Source organism: Homalodisca vitripennis, chromosome 4 (assembly GCF_021130785.1).
Source record: "Homalodisca vitripennis isolate AUS2020 chromosome 4, UT_GWSS_2.1, whole genome shotgun sequence".
Lineage (NCBI taxonomy): Eukaryota > Metazoa > Arthropoda > Insecta > Hemiptera > Cicadellidae > Homalodisca > Homalodisca vitripennis.
Window position 1 is genome coordinate 105,913,426 of NC_060210.1, and position 27,376 is coordinate 105,940,801.

Below are 27,376 nucleotides of genomic sequence, written 5' to 3' on the forward strand. Positions count from 1 at the left end.
ATTTATTTAGTCTGATTACAAAACAAAATGTCCTATTTCAAACCCTTATTTTTCTTGTGTAGTAATAAAAAATATTTTGTTCCATTTTTTCGTCTTCAGTAAAATTATCATAAAAGGCTACCAACTTTTATATTTTTTTAAATTCCTGACCAAATATTGATTGCACCACCTTAATTTAACAGCCAGGGAATCTACGGTACAAACAGTTCTAATAACTTACTTATTATTCTGATTGTGTTGGCTAATTGGCAAAGTCAATTCTGAATTCTTAAATTGTCCGAAGTTTGATTTCTCTAATAGTGTCTGTTTTGATTTGTAATGGTACATATGAAAATACTGTAATTGTCTCCTCTGTAATAGCATCTCCCAAATAATTGTAACTGCAACTAATTGAATTACAGCAATTCTCCATATTTTAACTAGACGTGCTTGTTTAATATATTTAAAAAAACAATATATTGAAAACCATACCTTGAAAACCACGTAACCATACAGAGCTGAAAAACTCTTTGACAAGTAATTTGAATATAAAACTCAAAAATAGAGAGGAAATATCACAAAAAGTTGTTTATTCCTTTTAGTTTTACACACAGTTATCTTTTCTTCTTTTTATCAAATTGCATGATTGTAAAGAAAACTCAGTATGGTTTTGAAAAAGACTTCAAGATATGAATTTCAATGTCAAATATATATAGAAATAATTATCATTTTAAACGTCACACTCCGAGTGTTAAAAAACATGCTCTTATAGGAACATTTTTAAATACTATTTTGAGTAAGGAACATAATCACAAGGATTTTAAGTACAATTCAGGAACAACCTGAATATATGTCTAACATCCTAAGTCTAGTCTACTGATGGGGGATGATATTAGACCATGTCTACACATCTACCTACCATTGAGTTGCACATTCCCACACAATAGCGGCACAAGCATAGCAAGCAATCATCACTATGTTCAGCTTACCGTGAATTCTCCAGTCACTGCATCAAATCCGACATGAACAGTGTGTTCAAAATTAGTGGGGTACGAAATGTTAGGTTTTTCCGTTTCTCTTTTCGTTCTTGTTTTGTTTTTCGTTGTCTTCTTTTTTCTCTCATCTGCATCCGGTTCTTTCGGTAGTGGCCGCATGTCTACAGGTAGATTCGGAGCAGAATCACCCCTAAAACATCAATTATAATTATAAATATACACATCAATTCTTTATCAGGGATTAATAATTCTTAAGATTCATTTGATATTGTTTTACTGCTTTATTTGTTTGTAAATAGGATGTTCACATACTAGCAATTTCATAGAAAATTATAGAATGTTCACTTTATTTTCTTCAATCTTAGATATCACCTGAAATCGGGATTCTAGACAGCCTAGATGATTCTAGCAAACACTCCTTACCGATAAAGGCAATCTTGCTGATCAATCAAATCATTCTTTGTGATTTGTTTCGATCAAAGACAAACTTGTAGATCGACAGTGTGCAAAATCTTAGTAATGGATCTCAACTCACTGGGATTTAATTTATTACCTGTTACTGCAAAAGTAAGTTTTAAGCCCCAGAAGGTTTCACTCACTATACCTTCCGGTTGAACCTTCACTGAATAGAGAAAAAACTAATATGGGCAACCCAATGGATTTCTAGGAGTGGGACACCACTAACTGCAAATGCTTGAGGTAAAAGGTAAAATAGGGGTAAAAGAGTTACTAAATAGATCCAGTTTCCTGCAGAGTATGACTGGTGTCAATGAGGCTCCCATAGCCCTAGTAAGTGTTGTTTCATGCAGCAGTCAGATCTGCTGAAGAAACAGGCAGGATACAGGAGATTCCAATTTATAATTATAATAATTTTATTCTCTTTGTTTATATAAAAATTATTGAAGTAAATTAAACAATACTTAAAAGTATTATTCTTCTTGAAAGTAAGTTTTAAAAATACCAAATAAGTATTTCACTGTTTTGTGTGACGTCTGAATGAAAAACAAATACCACAACTAAAAATAAAAGTTTTTCTTCTTCGAATTGGTGCTGATGAAATGCACCATTATATAAATAATTTATTTATTAAATACCTGATTGAACTATCAATAAATAAACATTAGATAAACCCTCCATTAAACAAAATCAAACAAAGGCAAACTCTACAAACTCTTATAAGATATGAAAAACGTGACATCCAGTTAGTTTGATTATTATCCACTAGATTGCAGCACTAATCAGACAGCAATCTTCTACTGGTTTACAACCTAACGGAGCCCAAATGAAGCAATAAATTATTACCGCTTGCAATTACTGGTAAAATTTAGCCTGCGGATATCTATGTAACACCATGCTTATAAGTTATTGCTGCGTCACGTGTGACCACAAGCACGAAGGATGCCAAGCAGTCCACCTAAAATCTATAAATCTTACTGTATTTGTATATACATATTTAAAAGGTCTAGTATCACTAGTATTACAATTAAGAATAGTGAACTGATGAGGAAATAAATTTGTTTCATTACCTTTGTGTTAATGGCAGTTTATATAAAACTATACGTATTAAAAAATTAAATGTTCTTTCCAAAACATCAACGTCAACACAGATGTAATTCAAGAAACAAAATACACTGATATTTAAAAAAATAAAAATAACAATGTACATCATGTTTTTAAATAACCTTCCAAATAGCATTAAGAACTTGAGCTGTTTAATATTCTTTGTTTGATTTGTTAAGGACATTTACCATAGTTATTTATAAAAGTATAACACAATATTTCGAATTTAAATCTACCTACTCCTCAGGCATAAAGTAGGATACATAAATATGGACAAAAAACTTAAAAAATAAAAGTTTATCAATCTTTAAGTGGCAGTCCATTGCTGCACTTTTTATAATTTTTTTTAGTTTTATTTTGCATGTTTATGTATGGGGGTTTTCCAACCTCTGAAGAGCAGGGTAGAGTTCAATCCTCAAAATGACACGTTTTCCTATAATTATTTTTAATGTATCTAAAAAACTAACAATTTGGTGTAAGTCTTTCATGTTATTCTTTGGAATAATTGTGTACTGTGATAAATCAGAATGATTAGGTAATTATTATAAAATTAGTATATACAATGATATAAATACCTGACCATAGCCAAATAAATTCAGACTAGTTTCCCTTAATACAGCTTACAGATCAAGTTTCTCCAAAGAAAGCTATATGGGGACCCAGTTTTTAATATTTATTCCAAAAAATGTTAGAGAGGTAATCAATCAAATGTAAAAAAATCTTTTGAAATAGTATTTCATGAATGGAGCAGTCTACTTTCTACCATTATTAAAAGAATTAATTGAGTACTACAATTCATATAATAATAAGTAATGCTTTATCCACATTTGTAATAAATTCTATGTATAATTTTATAAAATTAAAATAGCAAGCAATTATTTTAATTCAACTTTAGATTTTGTACTTATAGGACATGTAAAATTGTGTTCATAAATTGACATGCAGGCCTAAGTTATTTATATCAACTCACTACACACAATTTACTTCTTTGACATATATCATGCAAATAGTATTCCTACAAGACAAAAACGATTAATCGATAACATTGTAACAAATATAGATAAAAATTGTTTTAAAAGCAGTCTATGGAATTATCAGATATCTGACCATGGCATAATTTATTTTAAGTTCTGTGTAGCGTCAATGCCTTCTCAGGTAAAACATATTTCTTTTAGGAAATCCAAAGAAACTGACTTTAATTTGTTTGTCCAACACTTGTCTAAGTGTGATTGGCATGATCTTTATAAAATTGATGACTCAAATGTTGCTTTTGAATTTTTTGTAAATAATCTTAAGACTTTATATGATTTTTTTTGTCCAAGAGTTCAGAAAACTATTAAGGTTCAAAGCCACAAGAAAGCTGTTAACTCCAAATGGTTTGATGAGACCTGTCATAAAATGAGAAATATTGTTAATACACTGAGGGATATGTTAAAAATACCTACCTATAGGAACAATGCTGCCTTAAAAAACTGTTACAACGTACAAAGGAGAATGTACAGGGAAAAAATCAAAGATGCTAAGATAAATTGTAATGATGAATTTATTAATAATGCTAGTAATAAGTGTTTAGCGGCATGGAATGTTATAAAGTCGGAATCAGGTAACCATTTTCAGAAGGATAATCTGCTGCCATTGATAACGCCAGAACAATTTAATGATCATTACATTAATATTGGTGAAGGTATATTGCTTAAGCAACAAACAATGAGTAATAGTAGTATTAGTTATGATGAGTTTCTTAAAAAAGCTAAAAATTCACCTGTAAATTTTCTCTGGAAAAATGTTAATGAGCAGCAAGTTTTTGCAGTTGTTAAAGCTTCGAAATCATCTAACTGTGAGGATATTTTTGGATTCTCAAACAAAATAATAAAATTAATTGTTCCTTTCATAATTAAGCCTTTAACATATGTAATTAACCTTAGTTTGTCTTTCTCACATTTTCCTGATTGTCTGAAAATATCAAAAAGTATACCACTGTTTAAAAAGGGTGACAGAACATGCATAGATAATTATAGAACAATAACAATTGTATCAGTGTTTTCTAAAATTTTGGAGACTTGCGCTAAGGAACAGATTTTAGAATTTCTGGATGTAAATAAAATTTTATCAAGTAGCCAATTTGGTTTTAGGCCAGGCTACTCTACTGTGAAGGCACTGGATGAGGTTGTCTCTCAGATTCTGTCAGGTTTTGAGGCCCATGAATATTTGGGCATGACTCTGTTGGACCTGAGCAGGGCCTTTGACAGTATTTCACATGACATCTTGTTAAATAAATTAGAATATTATGGGATCCGCAACGATCAGTTAAGTTTCTTCAGGACCTATTTGTGTGGTAGACTACATATGGTTTGTGTTGGAGATCAATATTCATCTCGAAAAGAGGTTCTTGCTGGGGTCCCACAGGGTTCTGTCCTTGGCCCCCTTCTGTTTATATTATACATGAACGATTTGCCAATCAGTCTAAGCTGTAAGACAATATTATATGCAGATGACACATCTTTAATTGTAAAAGACAACTATTTAGCTAGCGTTTTAAGTGACACAAACAGAGTAGTTAATAAGGCTAGTCTATGGTTTGAGTCAAATCTTTTAAGAATTAATGAAAGTAAGACTGAACTCATACTATTTTCATTGAGAAATTTTGAAATAGAGGATGACATTTCCAAACCAGTAAAGCTTCTTGGTGTCTCGTTAGATCACAAACTTGTTTGGGATGAACATACTAATAATTTAATATCAAAACTGTCAAGAGTGTGTTTCTTACTAAAAAAATTAAAGTCCTGTGTTAGTAAGGAGTTAATGAAGACTGCATATTTTAGTTTTTTTCACTCACATTTATTGTATGCCAATATGTTATGGGGAAATAGTGTGGGTGCTGACAGAATTTTTATATGGCAGAAAAGAGCTTTAAGAATCATGTTTGGATTAGGCTACAGGGAAAGTTACAGAAATTACTTTACCAGCTACAATATAATGACTGTTCCTTGCATTTTTATATTTCAGAACTTTAATTTATGTCAGAGAAAATGTTACTAACTTTATTAAATTTACAGATGTACATAATTATCACACTAGACATGCCAAAGATTTAGTTTTACCTGTTGTAAGGTTGGAAAAATATGCTAAGAGCCATAAATATCTACAGATACAATTTTTTAATAAGTTACCAGAAGCATGGAGATTGTCAAACATTAAAGAGTTTAAAACAAAAGTGGCTAAATGGATGATAAGCCAAGCTTTTTATTCAGTAGAAGAATTCTTAAACTCATAGAAATTTTATTTAAATAGGATATATTTATATATTTATTTGTCAGTTGGGCTAAGTTTTACTGTTTGTTTTAACTTAATTAATTTGTAAAGTGGTATTCGCTGAGAACTGTATTTATGTCTATATATACTGACTTTGTCCAATCTGTAAAGATAAATGACAATAAAAATGATTCTGATTCTGACATTTCTCATTTGTATAAACATTTATACAAAAAGATGAATAAAAATGTGTTGACTTGACTTTTACACAATACTAGCAGTTGCCCGTGGCTTCGCACGCAATTTCCCGTTGAAAAACAGTACACTATATTCACGTATTCTTTTTCTATCACATTCTAAACATTGCTGAGATAATTGATCGTTCCTTCGTAAGCCTCTTAGGCGCACTATGAAGGTATGTACCATATTTCCTGCCTCTATCTTTTGTAGTTTTTGCTAGGTGTTGATAAGTTATTCAGAACAATTAATTTATATGGATGAATCTCGATAAACTAATTAGGTTATAAAGAATCAAATTCAGCCTGTTAAAATTAATTTTCTGCTAAGATATTTCCAGTTTTATTGAGGAGTGTGCCTTCAAGAAAATGTATCAACGAAAACCAATTTCGATCATAAAGCGTCTTCTTTTGGTTCTTTTCATTCACCTTCGATCTAACCAAATTCGATTACCTTATGTGCAAACATTCACGGATTTGTACAATGAGGTTGTTTTCATAATAGCGTTTAATATATAGTTTAATAGTATTTTCATTGCATTAGATAGTTTATTGATCATTGGTGCAATCTAAATTTAAAATTAGGCAGTGACATCTTCTATGTAACCTGCATTACATTACTGATCAAGCACTTTACAATAACAATTTTCTAAATTTTAAATGTAAACAAATGTTTCTGCCTCTTTGATGAACTTCAGCTGAAAGTATTAACAGCTGTTAAGTATCAGTTCGCTTTGTATTACGTGTCGTAGCGCAGTATGTCGGATCCAATATAAAACACTCCAACATCAACAACAATTTATAATTAAAAAATTAATTTAAATAGTTTATTTAATTAATTGGACCAAATTGTGAATCTAAACCATTCTAGAATTCCATTGAAAACACACACAAAATTTCATCAAAATCGGACCATTCATTTAGGAGTTCAGTCACATACACACAAACACAAGAAATATATAAATATAAATATATATATATATATATATATATATATATATATATAAAGATAATAATCTTTGATTTATTATTGATGGAATTAATAAATCAAGAATATTATTTAATAAAGATTAAAATCTTTAGAAATGAATCAAAATTCAAAAATGTATTTAACACCTAAGGCTAACTGAAAATCACTATACTGCATTACATATATAGCACTATTACATATAGTAATTTTGTATAATTGTGAGTCATTTATCAGTATTCAACTGATAGGATAGGTGAGCATGAACTATTAACCATAATCAGTGAGTCACTGATACTCAGTATAACTATAATGTAACTGCAGTACTTCAAGTCCACGTCATTGTCAATATGTTTGCTTTGTGACAGTGTAAAGATTTGGATTATCTTACTCCACATATTGTTTTTATCTTCTTAACACCCAGGATTATAACTATTGAATCTTAGCTCGAAAATACGCAATTACTTCACATTGTAGTTTTATTTATCTTTTTCAATGTTCACAACCAATTGTAGTTTATTCAAAAATTATATATATATATATATATATATATATATATATATATAAAACATTAAATTGTTAAAGTTGGTTGGTATTGAAAATAAAATACATCTAAAGGAGTATCAGTTCTTCGTTATTAAACACTTTGACAGATTCTTCAGGATGAAAATGTTAGTATAGGCAAAAACAGTCTCTAAAAATAGACAACATTCCCCCAATGGTATTTTTGGAGTATAGAAGAGGGGAACTGATAAAAATAAATATAATTTGTTCCCTCTAACTGTAACACAGAAAAATGTACTCTGCTTTTGAATAAATACTCAGATTGCTATATTTACCTAAACACCTCTGTTTAATAAATGTATAGTAACAAAAGTTAATGATTACAACAAAATCAAGCCAATCAGAAAAGTATTTGCAAATTTAATTTAAATAGAATTTAAAAATACATAACACTTATTCTTTAAACAGGCAATGCTATTTAAAATCATAGGATATCATGACAAATTTATATGGATCCAAGTGTCCAACACTGTAATGTAAATAACTTTGCTCCATTTATCCTCAGACAATAGTAACTTCACAAAACTGAATGATTGATTTGATATTTTACTACTCATATTTAATAATCATTTTAAAGATATTATATTTGTCCACTATTAACCTTCAAACATTAATTTACAATAAGGTTTATTAAATTTTGATTTATTATTAATGAAACATTGCATATTATATTGCTTTTCATGTTCTTATATTCACCTACCTTATAAGATTCAGCATAACACTTCTTGAAATATTATTGACTTTTTTTACTTAATAGAGCAGTAAATACTGGTGACCATGATGAAATGTTTCTACTGAGGACAAGTGGAATGCTGAGTTGTCACTAGATGTGCAACATGACACAATAAAGCTGAATCTACTATATGAAGTTAGCAGTATAATTCCCAAGGAAGTTGGTCTGATAACCACAGATAACATTCTTCCTTTCCATATCCTTCCCCCTGCATTCTTATAGTTAAAAAGACAGTATTAACTGAGTTATATAATTACCATTTGTTAACACTGGCAAGAGGAGAATATGTGCTTTAGGAACTGGATTAATACAGCACAACTTTTAAAGAGAGGGTATAAATTTTTAGAGTTCTAAGAAGAAAGTACAAAAGGTAAGCATTTTTAATTGTTATAAATTAAGTAAAAAATAAATTACATTTTACTTTTAGGGTATGTCCATGTAAAACAGGACAAAAATGTTAAAAAAATATTTTTATGAAATAACCTAGGTTTGAATGTTTTCAGATAAAGATTATTCTGAGCAATGTTGACAGCATTAGCTTTTTAGAGGAAAAAATTTTATTTTTGTTGGTATTTTGTGTTTAGTTAACACCTGTTAGCAGAGTTCATTGATGGTGTTTGTAAGTCTCACATTCTCAATTTTAATAACTGATTATACATTAATCTAGAAAGGTGGCCAGTACCAAGAAGCCATCTTTGGAACAAAAGCTAACTAAAATTATGCTTTTTTTAAATTTAGGTTAAGAATTGTTCTTTCTATTAGGTTATCTTTTAAACCTTACTTCATGTAACGTGAGTTACCAAAATTACAGATTTTTCATGTAATACACAACCAATAACAATAATAAAACAGATTCTATTGAAGAAAAACTATTACAAGTATGGTACTATTTTTTTAAATTTTTTTAATTTGTTTCATTTGCAGGAATTTCATATAAGTTTTTCTGTAACGTGAGTTACTGTAAAGATTGTTTATTCATAGCACTTTAAACATTGTTTATTACAGGGTGGAAAAAAAAGTATGGAAACGCTTTCACTAATTTTGTATGGCTTCACTTATACAAATTAAATTTTTGTACATCACCACACTTGTATTAAGAACCTAGTTTTTGAGACAGTGGGGACATTTTATCTTTTCAGGGGGACGGCCCGTGAGGAGTCGGACGAAAATCTTAAATGTAAGCATAGGCCGAGTTTGGTATCAAATTAAAGGTCTAGTAAAGAGAAACTCAGTACCGCAAACCGCACTTAAAAAAAGGTTGACCCTATCCAGAGTACGGGCCGTATGAATATCATGACAAAGAAATTTAGTAATTTTGTCTTGTGAAGTAACTAATTTACTTTCAGTAGTATGTTTTATGTCGGTTATGTAAATTTTGAAAAACAATTTCCAACAAAAAAATTATTTTTTTTTACCTCTACATTTGTTTGGATAACAGTAAATAGGGGGTTTCCTGTCTTGTCTTCAAGAAACTAAGAGTATTCAATAATACCACCGTAACTCCTTATTAACATGAGGTCAAGGTCCAGTCCCTCCAGTCCTTTTATCTCAGGCAAACATAACTGGTTTAGGCAATACAAACAGTACTGTCACAGCAAAACTCCACAGTTTTGTATTTTTAATATCAGCTTGGTTTTTAGTCTACGTTATAATTTCGTCCACGTAAGATAAAGTTGAAAGTCTTCACTAGAAGGTACTGCGATAGTTATACATTTTTTTTACTTAAGTGTTTACATTTTATTCTAATAGTTTTTTAAAAGCAATGTCACTTAGTGAGTTTGATAGAATCACGCTGCTTATGATGCGTGGGTATGGATATCTAGTTCGTCCCTATGAATAAACAGCACATTTGTATAATGACACTTTTCTTGATAGACCCCCAATTAGTAAGTCAACAGTGTTTAAGACAGTAAAAAGATTTGAAGAAACTAGAACAGTCAAAGATCGCGAAAGAAGTGGCAGGCCTAAATCGGCAACAAATGAACAAAAAATTCTTTGTATGTACTCCAAACATTTGTTGAAAATCCCAGCACCTCGGCCAGAGTGGCTGCAGAAAGATCTTGATATGAGCCATACCTCAGTGTTGAATGTTTTACACAAAAACAAGTATCACCCTTTTAAAGTAAACCTAACCCAAGAACTTGCAGAGGATGATTTTGATCGAAGGACTGAATTTTGCGAAATAATGATGAGAAAGTGTGACGAAATTCAAAATTTTTTAAGTTCGATATTGTTTTCAGATGAAGCTACATTCTTTGTTAATGGAAAAGTTAATAGGCATAATTGCCGTTACTGGGGCCGACCATAATCCACTCTGGATGATAGAAGGCCACACACAAAGGCCTCAGAAAGTGAATATGTGGGCTGGAATAATAAACAATAACATTGTTGGGACCGTTTGTGATAGATGGAAATCTAACAGGCGAAATTTATTTCAATATGTTGACAAATAACATTTTGCCAGCAGTGCGTGCTCTTCTTGGGGCAAATTTTAATGCAGTATGGTTTCAGCAAGATGTGGAGCACCGCCCCATTACTATTTGCGGAGTGCGCAATCTGTTAGATGAAGTGTTTCCTAACCGTTGGATTGGTCGCAGGTGGGTACCGTAGAGTGGCCGGCTATGTCACCGGATCTTAATCCACTAGATTTCTTTTTGTGGGGCTTCTTAAAAGATAATGTGTATAAAACTAAACCAGCCAACATTGAGGGAGCTTGGACAAATCGTTTATTAGAAGAAGCAAGAAGAATTACACCCAAGATGCTTCAAAATGTGACTGCAGTAAGTTTTTTATAATAGACTAGCTCCATTGCCAACAAGTGTTCGGAGAGCAGTTTGAGCACCTCATTTAAAAGGTATGGTTATTTTTTGTAATACATAGATAATTTTTTTAATTTAATTCTTTTTGGATAACTGTGTTCCATAAAGTGTCATTTTCAGGTCAGAACAGTTTACTGGAGACTGTGAAATTGCGGAGAAATAATAAATTAATCAAACGTTACTTATGAAATTCAACGGCCCGTACTCTGGATAGGGTCAACCTTTTTTAAGTGCGGTTTGCGGTAATGCGTTTCTCTTTACTAGACCTTTAATTTGATACCTAACTCGGCCTATGCTTACATTTAAGATTTTCGTCCGACTCCTCACGGGCCGTCCCCCTGAAAAGATAAAATGTCCCCACTGGTCTCAAAAACTAGGTTCTTAATACAAGTGGTGATGTACAAAATTTAATTTGTATAAGTGAAGCCATACAAAATTAGTGAAAGCGTTTCCATACTTTTTTTCCACCCTGTATATTGGAGTTAATACTAATACAAAACAAGCTCTTAACATAGTTAACCTCAAAGCAATTAAATAGTTATGGTAATATTTATATTTGTATTGGTCAGAATATAATGCCTGTTTTAATTGTTCAAACATACTTCTAAATATAAGTGTAACATGAGTTACCGAAATTTGTTCCAATATTTTGGGTTTGATCTTATGATTTTAATAAATATAAAACTTGCATTTAACTGAGATAACCTTACATTATAAGTTATATAAATCTTTTTATTCAGGAAATTATTATTTGATTTATTAGGCCCACTTCAAGTACACACCAATATGTTGTAAACGTGAGTTACCACTTCAACCTAGTGAAAAAGGTTCTTTGGTTACATTTAATTATGTTGCTATTTGCCAAAGTGGTATTGACAAGTTTGGAGACCCAAGTAATGTGTTTGAAAAAGTGATAAAAAACTGTTATACATTCAAACCGATCGAAAATGATGTTACTTTCGTCAAACTTGGACAAATTTTTGAGTGTCATACCTCTTCCAGAAATTAAAATGAAAGGTGGGTAAATATTATTATTATTTTAAAAAACAAAATAAATATCAGAGAAATGTAAAATGTTAGCTACACAGACTGTCTAATTGTTTTAAGCGTTAGTGAATATTCTTTATATATACAAAACCATGTAAAAATGTAGTCTGTAATTACCATAAAGTTATTTGATCTTATCTTTTTATTCTTTCATAGTTGTGTTATGAGAAAAAATACAAACTAGAAGTTATAGAAACAGGGCTAAAAAAATATGTTGTTTTTAGAAATAATAAGTTAAAACTTGTTTTTTACACTTGTAAAAAGTTGTATTATTTTTACAATTAAAACAACTATTTAATCATACAAACTAAAATATTAAGTGTACTGATACTAAAGTAGTTATTAAACACAATTCAATATATAAAATTACATAACAAAATGTATTTCTACAAATAACAAATGTCCTTAGGAAAGAGACACAATGTAAACATGAGTTACTGTCAATTAGGTTAATAGTATATTATTAAAATTATGTTTTTCAGTTTTTTATTGTTGTAGTTGTCACAGTTAAACTACAAACTCTTGAGCCAATCTTTAAGTAATTAGATTAAGAAAATTAAACATTTAGGACAAAAGTTGTTTCATGTTAAAGTTTGCTTTCAAATTATGACGTCCTTTTTGTGTAACATGAGTTACTCCAAAACTAGAGAATTATTATTACCTTAATTATTAGTCTCAGGAAGTTTGAAATCTGGCCAGTGTGTATTATAATTCTTGCTTAATACTGCAAGATATTTTTGCTTAATATTATGCTTTAAAAAATTAAAATATTTCAACGAATAACTTAGGACCCACGTTGAAATGTAACGCGAGTTACCATGGACATGCCCTTTACAGGAATCAGGAAAGAATGACAAATTATCTCAACTTTTATTTTTTACTGAAATATCATTTTTGAAAACATTGAGAAAAGAAATTAGGTTTAAGATATTTCTAAGAGTAAACATTTTAGGGACAAATTTCAATCAAATTTAGTTTGGATGTTATTTTTTTCTTACACTTTAATAATGTTATATTTTAAAGAAAGACCTCTAATAATTATTTTTTAATTATTAACAAAACAGCCTCTGAAATGCTAACCAGAGAAGTATCGACTCTTTTTAACAACGAATATTCATGATGGTCCCAGTTAAACAGGTATTGAAAATAAAATTTCAGATTTTAAGTAAAATACATATATTTAAAATCATCAGTTCAGTATACACAAATCTTCCATTACTAGTAAAAAAGTTTCATCAAACCTTTTTATATATAAAAAATGCCAGGGTGGCAACTTATCCCTATCAAACTTTATGAGGGAGAAATGCAATATGAGAGACAAATCCATTAATTCCAACCTTTTTTAAGTTTTTTTAGTAATATTTTAGAGTTGTTTATGTTTTTATGAACTAAATTGTACAAGAAATACTCTTACTATTTTATTTAGTTGCTCGTAAAAACAACTATAACAGGAAAAACAAACAACAATATTATTGCCAATAATATTTGCCAATTCATCTCAAATTTGAAACAGCTAAATATTGTTTTAGTTTGTTTTAAATTCTTAGCTTATTGAATGTATTTATGCTCCAGATTATTTTGTTTATGGTAGCAATATTTTATGACTAACACTGTGTAGAATGGATGTGGATGTTCTGTGTATGGAACAGGCAAATACATGTCAAATCAACAAGCCAAAATATACAATTTTCAACCTGATCCTCTATAATTTGCAACTAAATTTGATATACTGGTAGTCCTAGCAGAAACTAATTAAAACCATTTTTCAAAGAAATACCACATCAAGTGGTAATTTACAAAAACACAAATGAATAACAATGGAGTTACAAATTTTATAAAACAGACAAGAATAAAATATTTGGCTTCAGAATAAATTTATAACTTGATTTAAATATTTTGATGGTTACTTTTTAATAATATCCATACATTGTCCAAAGATCAACTATTTACTTAAAGAGGCTCCTATAGCAATATACAAAATTTGAAAAACACTTACTCGACTGGTTGGGATTAAATTCCCACTCATTTAATAAAAGCAACTGCACCATATATAACAAAAATCTGTGACTCATGTTGTTAATAAATCCTTAATTAGTGGATGGTCTCCATCAAAACTTAAACAAACATAATTTCAGTAAATAAAAAGGGAATAATAGTAACATAGCAAAGTATCCAATTGCTCTGTTACCAACAACCCGCAAGTTTTTGAAAAAGGAGCCTTAATACATTAATACAGTTACTGAAGTACTTTGAAACAAATAACTTTTCGATAATTACCAATTTAGTTTCATAAATTAAAAACTCAAATCAAATATGCAACCTATGAGACTCTTAATCTGCAACAATAAATTATTTTTTATTTTATCTTATAACACTTACATAGTTTTTAATGTAAACCCCTAAAAATCAAATAAATTTATTCCATTAAATTCATATCTGTTTCAATAGTATACAAATTATGTTTCTTCTAATAAATAACAATAAAACTAATAAACTTTGTTAATGTCAAATCAATAACAATGAAATGTCAAATGAAGTTCAGTGAATTTCTAAATTCACCTGAAAGACACTTACTCTAATATGTATAATGTATAACTTCTGGCAAAACAACTCATTTCAAACTTAAGTAATATATAACAAACACGGGCCACACTCAGTTCCACACAGGAAGAGTTAGATAATCACAACTGTGAGTCAACACCAGCTACAAAGACTTCCCTCATTGTTTATGCTTTCAGTCAGGCACTGTTATGAAAAGAACAACACTAGACTTCAAATTGCTTTTTAATGCAAAACCGTTCTAACTGGCTTTACTAATGCATACTCCACAATATCAAGTAATATCATATGAGTTTCCCTATTTTGATCTTCAATCTAGTCAAAACTTGCATTCTTTACAAACTTTCTTCTATCCTGATCTATTTATTTGTATTATAAACTATTTTAATACTTTAGGCCTCAAAAGGTATTTAAATACTGTTGACAGCTATAGTTGAAATGAACTGCATTGTACTTGACAGATGTGCAATTCTGTAATAACTGATGATATTTGAGTAAAAAGACATTTTAAAGCTCACTCTTGATTGGCAACTCTCATATTAAATTAAAAAAAGAATATCTGCCTAAATAAACCCTTTATACCTCTGCAATCTTTTTAAACCTATGGGCCGTATCTTCAAAATGACATGACTAAACGCCAATATTCAGGTTCGTTTGATGAGTGGTGGAGGGTGGGGGGTTAGGAGAAGGATGTGTGCGGGGTAAAAGTCATGCTGTTCTAAGAACTGCAGGTAACTCAGCTTGTTTTTAGCCATGATTAATACAACTTTGACCACGAGCACAGCTACACGTCACTTACTACACACAAGCAACTTTTATTTGTTATTATTCTGTTTAAGGGCTAAGCCTAGTATTTTAAATAAATCTAGGTTTATTTATAAACATGCTTGTGCATTAATAATTGTGTAAATGTAGATTAATTCAAACTGATATTAATATTGACAATGTCATTTTAGTGCAGGTTAAATATTAACTAAACAAACATGTTAGTTAAACATAATTTTATTTCATTTCAAAAATTAATACAAGTAACAAGTAGATAAGCATTTTTGAAATATTATAACTGTCCTTAATGGGATGACTGGGCTTGCATCTTAAACGCCAACTTTTCTGTGTCAACCCTCTTTGTTTGTGACATTAGTTCTTAGAAGTTGATGTAATGTTCATTATCAGTAAACCTCGAGCGAGTTGCTGACTTAATTTGCTTCATATGCGAAAAAGTTTTATTGCATTATGGAGGTACTAAAATATTGTGAACATACCTGCTGAAAGCACTCTGGAAAACTCACATAAAATAGTGGAGAATTGTTATTATTGAATGAGTTCTTCAGTGTGTCACTAGCTCGTAACTCTATAATTTCCATTTGCAAATGTTCCTTTACGTTAATTACGTCTATTTCAAAAAAGTTTTGGAACAATCGAATTTCATTTGACAAACTATGAAATTCACGCATGAAATCATTCTCTATGAGTTTGATTATTTCAGCACATTTATCAATAAGAAACTCTTCACCCTTCCCTCTAAGTTCCTCTGTAAGCTTCTTGTAAGCTGGAAAGTGAGCAAAGTTTTTAATCTTTATGTTCATTTTGAAGAGTTGTAAGATGTTTTCACATTCTTTCGCAAAGGAATACACATAACTTACAAATGTTTTTCCAATGTCTTATTTTTAGTAGCTAAAAATGTCTCAATAAGAACGCAAGTAAAAGAACCTAATCAGGACTCTCCGCAGCTCAGCCAGCTCACTTCAGAATGGTAGATTAAATCTGAATATAACTAGGCTATGCAACTCTAAAAATTCTGAAATTGTCTGTGGTTAAGTGCATAATATCTAATGCAGTTCACAATTTTTACAACTGAATTCATCACATTTTCCCACTTTAAAAATTTGCTACAAAGGAATTCTTAGTTGATGATACTATGAAATATGTGTACAGAAAATTTCTTTGATATAATTTTGTTCATATAACAAATTACAAAATTCATGCGAAAGAAATCAATCAAATGTATACTAAAGTAACATAATAATAGTACAGATTTGGAAATAAACTCTTCAATTACTAACCTGGGTCTGAAGTGTAATGGAAGAGATGCATGTTTATACTTTCTAATACGTAAAGTCCAGTTTTTAGGCTTCATTGTAAACCTATTTGCACTAGTAAAACTTCTATTTGCACACATTACAATTACCTTAGTATGTTACAACCAAAATCAGGTAAACTTGGAACGTCATTGACACTAACGTATGACAAGCTAACTGATAATGATGGCATGTCATTATTTTATGTAAAGTCACCTGGCGATAACAAGAATAGCCCACACAATTTGTTTACAACACCGTTCCCTATAAGATACTTCCTTTTGTTAACTAAATGCATTAGAATATATAATATTTACTGAAATCAAAATTTGAAATTTGTCCACAACTTGTGTAAGTCTAAGTATAAAACATGGAAGTTTCAGTATTTAAGGCTATACTTTTCAGGTTAACATTTATTGAAATATTCTGGCTACATTATTTGTAGATTTGCACACTTTTGGAAGAACTGTTCTAACAAATATATCCAACTGATTTTTATAATTTTTGTCATCTTTTGGTAATAAAGCTAGCAACACAATACATATCTTTATAAAGCAGTATGAATTTTTTAAATTCTAGTTTACAAAATTCTAAGACTGAAATCTAAACAATTTATACATGTACTATTGTCATTTACAAGTAAACTGAACATGATAATGTGTAAACTAAAATCAATTCTTTTTTGAGATTGCAAGTATTTGGGAATAAGATTATTGTAAAAATAACTATTTCAATAATACAGTTAACTAAAACAATGGCACATAATTAAAAATAATATTAATAATATATTAACACATTCTTTTCATGCTTGGTGACTGAGAAACAGTCAAGCTATTTTGTCTTTGTAAAATTCAGTTACCATATTGTAACACAACGAATAGAATAACATTAATAATAATAAACTTTTGTTAGAGCTATATTTTACCAAAAACAGAAACAACAAGCATGGTATGATAAGTATTTCGTCCAACCACTACATCAGTGGTTTGGGTCTAACCAGTATGTGGTTGTGAACTAATTGAGTTAAATTTTTTTTTTTCTTGAATGTGAATGGCTGCTATCTTGAAACCTTTGACTAGTGAAGAGTGGCTAACAAAATCTTCTCAGCTATATACAAAGAAATATTCTCACAGCATTGAATACTACTTAAAACAAGGGGAGAGCGATTACAATAGGCAAATCTCTATGAAATCTACCTAAATAATGCAGTATAGAATTTTGTTTAAAATAATTTTTTACACTGTCTTCAAAAGTTTAACACATGTCTCTATTATTTTTGAAAATACAAAGACTACTCATATTGTTCTATAAATATCTACATTTTATCTATTACCTTTTTTAATGTGGTGTACTCTTGGCATGTGTAAGAAGTTTGGGAAAAAGGAACAGCAAAAAAGTTGATAAAAAATGCTGAGAGCTTAGAAATTGTTTAATCCCTCAGCTACAAACATCCTCGCTCCAGGAAGACTTTTAGTATATCATACATAATATTAAGAACCTCAAACTCACTAACATCCTGAAAGTGAAAGTTTTCTGGAGGTCTTCCAACTTTACTGAATTGCTATTACTTAAGATTCTTACTTATCAACAACTTATCCCCCAACACTTACACAATGGTAATGGAATTCTTCAGCTAAGATGGGTGGTATCAGATTTTTCTATTATAGAAATATTCTGCTATTTATAAAACAAGTATAAGGTGCTTACTCTCAGATCAAAAAGTTTAGATACCAGAATTTGAAAGTTAACGACAAACTAACCAATAGAGACAAAATTGGGAGTTACATTAAAATTTAGTTTGTTTATTTCTGCGTTTAGACTAATTTAAAGTAAAATAATAATTTCCAGTTTTTATGTTTATAACAACGAAAACAAGTTCCAGTTTCTGTCGCTTTTCAACCAAACTGCAACTTTCTAAACTAAAGATCGGAAACTTGTGATCAGATTGAGAGACCAAAATTGTATATAAGTGTACCGCTTTTAAATAAGTATTTTATCATTTTAAAATTATATTTGAAAAGTTTTTAATAAATTACCATTTAACTTTTATTCTTGATTTAAAAAATTTGACGTTGGTTACGTTATGGAATTATTGCAAGTTATCTTGGACTCGTAATTTTGCTAACAACTATTAAAAAATGTAATGTTTTAAAACAAATTTAACCCTAGAACCGGTGGGCATTTTTGTCTCAACCACTAAACAAATTGGCATATTTGCAAGCGTTTTTCTAAAAAATTTTAGAAAATACATTCTTATTAAAACATACTAAGTATTATATATCATTATTTTCAGGAAGTTACAAGGAATTATAATATGTAAAAATAAAACAAACAAACAAATTTTTTTTATGTTCTTTAGTCAACAGATTTCAAAATTGGAAAATTAAAAAAAAGCCTGCATTTGATTTTTTTCCTTATAGATAATTTCAGTGTTAATGCATTCATTAAACTCCAAATTTAATGCATATTAAGAATATATACAATTTTATTGCAAAATATTCTATAGTAAAAATCTATAATTAAAACTATTTGTCTCGATCGCTAAGCTATAACTGACATATTTGCAAGGGTCATTATAAATTTTTTTTAAATACATTTTTAACACAACATATTAAATATTGTATATCATTATATTCAGTAAATTACAAGAAATAATAATATTTAAAAATAAAACTTACAAAAAATTTCATGTGTGTCCTTTAGTCTAAATATTTCAAAAATCCAAAATTTTATAAACACTATATTTACATTCAAACTCACATACGCTTTCGTCCTTGTACATAAGTTTTGTTATAAAACACTAATAATATTAAAAATATAATGTAGATTAAGAATATATACACTTTTATTACAAAAAAACCCTAAAATAAACAAACTATAAATAAAAATATTTACTATATACAAGTTTGCAACTATGTATTTACTGTGGGTCATCATCATCTTCTGGGGCTGCCCTCTTTCTACCAACCCCCACTGCTCTCCAATAATGTTTTAATTTATGGTAACATTGTGGATGAATACCACAATTACAGGCAGGACACCAAAAATGACTACGGGATTTTTTTCTTTCGTAGAACACACAGCGCACACCCGCATTTTGGTACCAAGAAGACGCACAAGATTATGCTCTTGACAGGATCATTGATCAATACATCACTTTCATTGTCACTCTCTAAATCGAATAAACAATTCAGAATATCACTACTTCTCGATAATTCGCTCTCTTTACAACGCACAATCACATGTAACCAACAATGACCAAGCAGACTGCAGGCAGCTCGATGCGACGTGAGCAGTGCAGCCAGAGCAAAATAATAGTGCTGCCAACATAAACGAAATAATATTTCTAAGTGCAAATATAAAACTATGGTTTTCCCTGAACACAACGATATACAATACAATATATAAAACTTATTTCATGTAATCATTATGCAATAAAGAATGCGCTACTTAATGGAACTCGATCGAGACACTAGCGGTTGACGGGAGTGTAAATGAATCTCGATCGAGACGCATAGCAGCACTAGGGTTAACTGAACATGTTTAGTTAATTTACCGTGACTAGCATCTGCTCTGCTGAATGCACAAACTGCCAGACTGCTGAGGGTAGTGTTGCAAAGATCATCGCTTGTTTCATGCTCCTGATGGTGTCTTCAATCCTTCTCTCCAACCATAGATTTCTGGAATACATCCTTTGTACCAACGTAGCTACTACGGTTTTTGTTAGATTTGGTTACAAAATTCTTGACAAGTGCGAGATATATTTAGATTTTGTCTACACCAAGTTTTGTCTGTGAAAAATATTTTGTACACTTTGCCATAGACTTTCCCAAGTACTCCGAAACTTATAGCACTCCGGGTATCGCATGTCATTATAACTAATACCTTCACTCTGAACAAAACATACAGCACTAAATAATCATCGCAATTTCACTATTTGATAAGCGAGGATTTTTAAGCACTTAGGCTAACATAACACAACAAACAACACAGTTAGACAGAATGGTGAAAAGGAGTCCAAACTGGTATAGTTAATTTACAATGGGTTCATTTTCAGGCAATTATAGTTTACAATGGCCTAGAGCAGCACAGCAAAACCACGTAACACTTTATATTAGGCTTCATGTGGTATATTTGTCCAGAAATGGACCTATTGTTAACTAACACCATTTCTCTTTTGGATTAAAACCTCCAACCAGGGCAAAACATAGATCTCTGAAATAATCCATCTCTTACAGTTAAAAAGTTAATTCAAAAATAATAACAGAAAAAATAAATAAATCCTTTTACTTGTAAAGAAGTTGAATATAAATAATAAGTTACCAGGCATGTTTTATAAATATTAATTTAATTATACTTACCGATTGCTAGTCAATCTAACTGGGGGTGCAGGTGGTTTATCTTCATCATCAGACATTTTCATGTATTTTTATAGGTCTATATAAAATATTCAAAATCACAGAAGTGCTAAACCTGAAACAAAAGTCCACTTATAATTAGTTTCTATTCTCATTTGGAAGAACTTTTTAGGAGTAAAACCCGTAGAAGTACTTAATTTATATGTTGTTGTTAGTTTATATGTTGTTGTGATAGTTTATTATTAATTTTTTTCATTACATTAAAATAAATAATAGTAAAAATTCATTAATATGTACTAAACACATACGTAGTGGTTTTCTGCAGTTTCCTATTAAACTTATGATAAATATAAACATATTTACTAGGCCTATTCTCTATAAATGTTGCAATATTAAATTTAGTTTAACCTTGAAATTTATATTATTATTTGCTAAAATGTTCATTAATTTGTTTTAATACAGTACTTTGGTGCTATACGGGAGCCACTCTGTTCCTATGTATTACTTTTTAGTAAGCAATAAAATAGGTAAATACTAATGTACATAATATAAATAGAAAAAAATTAGTCTTTTACAAGTGCCTTACCTCACGTGATCTGAGCTTGAATTTAAGTACTATCTCGAGAGGTGTTTTTCAACTAACACTTAATAATTATTTTGCAATATATGGTTTGTGACCGCTTGAAAATTTTTTCTGGAAATAAAATTATAAATTTTAAGAAATTGTTAAAAGTGGTTTTAGATCAAATTAGGTAACATGGCTAGAATAAACACTATTCGAAAAATAATATATACAGGATCGGATAATGTACACTTAGAGTATGCATTAGGTGTTAGCTCAGTTTTTGGGCAGAGTACGATAAGCGGACCTGATTTTTATATCGTTTATTACAATTTTATTACCAATACTTAATATATCGAATAACAGAACTATCAATCGATATCAATGTATCTAAAATAATAAATTAAAGTCACATGTTTCAAATTAATAAAAATAGTTCAAACAATTATATAATGTCATAAATACTAAAGGAACCATAACCATTAATAAAATGATAACATTAAGACAGATGTCAGGACAAATGTCATTTTATTAAAACAAAAAAGAAACAAACATCTTGAAAACAACACAGAAAATCATCTTTAAGTGTTATTTTGTTTAGTTTTTTAAAGCCAATCATCTTTTTTTATTTAAAAACTTTACTTAGAGAACAAATTGTGTTTAGGATACGAAAATGTGTATACAGTTGGTAAAGACGATTTAGTTGTTTTTCGAATTAATTACTATTGGTTGATTATATTGGGTAATTCTAAGCAATATATGGGTCAACCTCGATTTTTCTCATATTACAATATAATGTTCCAATAGTCAATTAGAAAAGGAAATGACTAGAATTTCTTGCCGGAAAGCAGTTATAGGGAGCAGGCAACTCATATTACAATATAATGTTCCAATAGTCAATTAGAAAAGGAAATGACTAGAATTTCTTGCTGGAAAGCAGTTATAGGGAGCAGGCAACCGCGAGAATTACCTATTAGTGATCAGGGGCACTGACGTGATCTGGGCTTCAAATTTGGAACTACTCGAGTTAATTTTTTTTCTAAAAGAGCAAGCATCGTGCGTGATCTTCGTCCATACTGAATTGATTCAGGCCAAAGGAATGACACAGATTCCTTTACCAGATTTTTACGGGGATTTTTTATTGGGCGGATTATATTGGTTTACTTTGCTTTCCAGCATGTAATTATGTGTTTAAAATTGTTTTACATACATTACCTACATTATATTGTAATATGTAATAACAATTTATCAGAAATTTTTAATAAAAAAAGGATCACGCACGATGCCTGCCCGCTGCGCAGCGCTTCGCGCTGCTTGCTCTTTTAGAGAAAAAATTAACTCGAGTAGTTCCAAATTTGAAGCCCAGATCACGTCAGTGCCCCTGATCACTAATAGGTAACTCTAAGCAATATATGACCGTCTGGCGGTTGCCTGCCCCCTATAACTGCTTTCCGGCAAGAAATTCTAGTCATTTCCTGTTCTAATTGACTATTGGAACATTATATTGTAATATGAGAAAAATCGAAGTTGACCCATATATTGCTTAGAATTACCTTATATTGATGTCTATAATAATTGTATATTGTTTGATAATTTATATATAAAAAACCGGATCCGCTTATCGTACTCTACCCTAGTTTTTTTAAAATAAGCTTATAAAAATGGGGCACAATAATCAATTTAGATATTTAACAGTGCACCGATCTACAGATAACTTTGTTACTATTACAACAATTATTTTCATGGTATGTTTGGCAACTTATTACCAGTCCAGCCTTACTTCTCAATACTGAGTTATTTAAATCATAAATCAGAATGATTGATGTCAGATTCATTTACATATCTTACTAAATGGGCCTCCAGGCAAATTTCATTTTCACTAGGCTACTAACTGAAGAACCACAGTAAACGGTCAACATAGCATTACTAACCCAGAATGTATTAGGTAGGCCTAGGCTCTCTGTTACTATTTACAATGAATTATAAAATGTTCTACACAATGTAACCTTACAATATGGCTGGAGTATAATAGTGGCCAAAATCATCAATATTCTTGAGTAACAACTACCAAAACAAAATGTCAAACCAATTACGTTATAGAAATTTCAAATTACAGTATAGTTCAGCTATTTTATATCTAAAAATGCAATTATGTTAATGTTGAATAAAAACTAAATAGACCAACTAATGTGTTCATCAACTATGTGAAGTTTGTCTTGTTAACTAGTAAGCTACCTTTGGAACCGTAGTTATAAATACATTACAAAGACCTGGCAAGAATTAAAATAATGTGAATAACTATAATTAGAATTGTTTGTATTCAATAGTTTATGTAATTCTAATAGATAATTTGGTATCATGGTTCAATTGTGTTGCTGGGAGCTTACTATAATGCAGCCTACAATATTTATAAAGCTATGAATGGTTGTAACTACAGAAGAAAGGTAAATAATGTTTATATTAGCCTCCACTACTAAGCTTCAAGCATCCAACTTTATCACTTATTTAAAAATATGAACTAAAATAACCCAATCCAGTTAGAAGGATTTGAACTTTTACTTAGGCTATTTACTGTCATAATATGTTTTAATATCAATCAACCAAGCTGTAAATTAGGCGATAATGTAGGATTATTTAACTGTAACCTGTATAAGGTAAAAAAAAATTAAACTTCAAGGCCAGTAAGCCAATGAATTTTCATCACAGGGTTCAATGTTTTGCTAACTTATCATGATCTTTCATATTCCTAGTTCTTAAATAATTGTAGGCTAGCTTAGCCTATAAGTAAAGTCACTCCCACTTGAAAATTTTTGGGCCATCACACATAAAATATTAATGTTAAATTTTATACTAGTGGAGATTATTGGAAACAGAGCATATAGTGTTGAAATTTTAAAATATTGTTTCTTAGTGTACATACAACTTTCTCTTTAATATAATGTCAAATTTGATAAGAGCAATGCCTTTAATAGGTGTAGCCGTGATACTAATATAAGTATTGTACATACCCTTTGATGAAAAAAATCGTATAAAACACAATACTGATAATATTTATGAAACATTCGGTACAAACAAAACGTAAGTGCCTACCCGTGTTAAGTATAAAAATTAAGCATTAAATTCACCATTCTTTGTCTACCACTCAACCTGATTCACCGCCATGACATATCGGTCGCACACATTCCTGTTCTTCCTCCATGGTCCAAAGAGGAGAAACCAAAACGATGAACTAAGTTCCCAATGATGACAGAATAGGTTATAAGCTTCCTAGGTACATAATAATATTAAAAATTTACAAAGTAAATCATCTATTATACTGGTTCTTGAGAAAATACTCGTATACTACCTTTTCTTATTTTATAGCTAAAAAGGGCCTCTCTTAATAACCCAGTTTTCAATTTTGAAATGTTTTGTCACGCCTTGTATGTATGATGCTAAAATGTACTGTTATCAATTGTTTTTACGGAAAAATGTAATAGATGGGTTTCTTTTATAATACGAAATCAATAATTAGTAGAGTGGCAAATAAAGTTGTCTAATTCATTTATCGAAATAACAAGTTTAGAAAGAATTTGGGTAAGTATGGATAGATACAAGATATAAATTTTGAACCTACTCGTATAAATAGAAAGAAAAAGAGCAATTCTTTGGTTACAAAAGCCGTATAACGGAGTCATGTCTTAATCAATGAAACATTTACATTCCTTTTGGCAAAGGAAGTTTGGAACTCTTTTACACTCAGATTTTCTTAGAAACTTAAAGTTAGTGATACAAAATGGGAACCTTCTTTTACAGATGGCAATAAAACTAGCATTGTTAGGACAAAAACTCTTTAATTGCTGTAATGGCAATCCTGCAACAAATCCTAACTACCTCTGAAACACGCGCACACTACCTTCAATATTCAGCTAATACGGCAGAGAATTGAAGAACCTATAACCATTGCACACTAACTGTCTCATAAAAAGTTGTTTTATGTTTTGAAATTGTAATATTGTTATTTGCACGCGAAGATTGTATGCATGAATAGTCTGGATACTCCAGAAAAAGTGCATGCTTTTTATAACAAAGAGAACTGACCTCTATAATAATATAGAATAAAGGGAATGAAATTAAGCTGTTTTCTTGGACATATGAATTAATTATAAGAGCGCCTAAACGGAATATGAAAAGATGCCAACAGCCATTTTTATAATTTTAAAGGACCTGGTCTGTTCTCTTCCTTTTGTATCCCTAAATTTCTACATCCTAGCTAAAGTAAGAGTATACTAGCCCTAGTAATAGCTGCGAACAAATCATTGATGTCCAGAGTTCAAATAAGTATTTTCAAAATAAAAATTTCAGAACGTAGGTTTTCGCATACTAATTCAATATGATTAATATAATTCCTAAATTTTTGACTATACACATTTTAAACAAACTTTGAAAAAGGAAGCAGATTGATAAGTGGATTACCAATTATACAAGAAAAAGACGATAATTATCTGTAATATTATATGAAATTAGATTAGATTTATTTTGTCATTGTTTAAAGGGAAATGATTTCGAGAAAACTATTACAGTAAGACAATTATTTATATGAGCTTTTACTTCCACGTTCTGGCCAACCATAAGATATCAGTTATGGAGAGACATCATCTGCAAATAAACATAACTTACATTCCTCATCTAATACTTGAAAAGGAAGGTCACTATTGAATAAAAGAAAGAGCACAGGCCGGAGCACCGACCCTTGTGAAACTCCTTTAAGTATGATAAGTGAAACTCGATAAACAATAATTTGTGATCCACTAAGTCAAAGACTGTCGTTAAATCAAAGAAAACCCAACTGTCGATTTTCCTGTGTCAAGTGCACTTGCTTCCAGGAAAAAGCAAGTATTGTTTCTCTTCCACAAGAGAAACAAAAATAATAGGATCATGTTAATACTTGTTTTTTTTTTAGCCGAAAAGGCTGGTGGATATGATGTTATTTTTATTTATTGGAGTCTTGTCATGAATTTTCTTTCAATAGCCTTAGAGATTATTGGGATGATAGTGATTGGTTTGTAATTGCCGCACTCCTCCTTTCTTCCTATGTTGTAGATAGATCTAATTGTTGAGTGTTCTAAAGCATTTGGGAACTTGCTGGTTTTCATAAGACATACAAAGAGCTTTGACACTAAATCACAGACTTGCCTCACTACATATTACGAAATGGCGTCCAAACTAGAAGAATGCATGGGGTTTCAAAGACCAGATCTCTCTTTCAACTTCGTCGTTTGTTATTTTGGATTGGAACATGCACTTGCACCAAGTTGTGAAAGATCATATACATTATTTTTATCCATGTTCTGAACATAGACGTATCTAAAGAAATGAATCTTTAACTTGAGAAATAAATATTAAATGTTTTTGATCATTTCAAACCATATCATCCATTATGAAAGAATGTATATAGATCTACTTTTTTATGCAAATATGTTTTTTCATCACACTGGGGACGGTCCATAAATTGTTAGGAGAAAATCTTAAATGAGAACATAGGTCAAGTTGTACATTAAATTAAAGGCCTCTATTAGGAAAACACAATGGTGTAAACGTGACCTGAAAAGGTTCACCCTAGCCAAAATGGAGGCGGTCTCCTGTTACAAATTTGAGCTTGTTGAATAAAGCTTAGTTGACATTCCA

General features: G+C 30.3%; 1 protein-coding gene across 4 annotated transcripts in view; it reads right to left on the minus strand.

The window, feature by feature from the left end:
- LOC124359899 (serine/threonine-protein kinase Pak) overlaps positions 1 to 24,890 on the minus strand; it is a 60,077-nt gene extending 35,187 nt beyond the window's left edge. The window contains exons 1-3 of one of the 4 annotated variants that reach the window (XM_046813026.1): positions 24,718 to 24,890; positions 21,151 to 21,262; positions 969 to 1,164 (exon numbers count right to left, since the gene is read on the minus strand). In XM_046813026.1, the coding sequence (XP_046668982.1) occupies positions 969 to 1,164; positions 21,151 to 21,212 (258 nt within the window). In that variant the 5' untranslated portion in view covers positions 21,213 to 21,262; positions 24,718 to 24,890. Of the gene's footprint in view, positions 1 to 968; positions 1,165 to 8,253; positions 8,417 to 21,150; positions 21,263 to 21,733; positions 21,832 to 24,717 lie in introns of those variants that run through there. The other 3 variants (XM_046813028.1, XM_046813027.1, XM_046813029.1) reach the window with 3 other exon arrangements.
- Between the last annotated feature and the right edge of the window lie 2,486 nt (positions 24,891 to 27,376).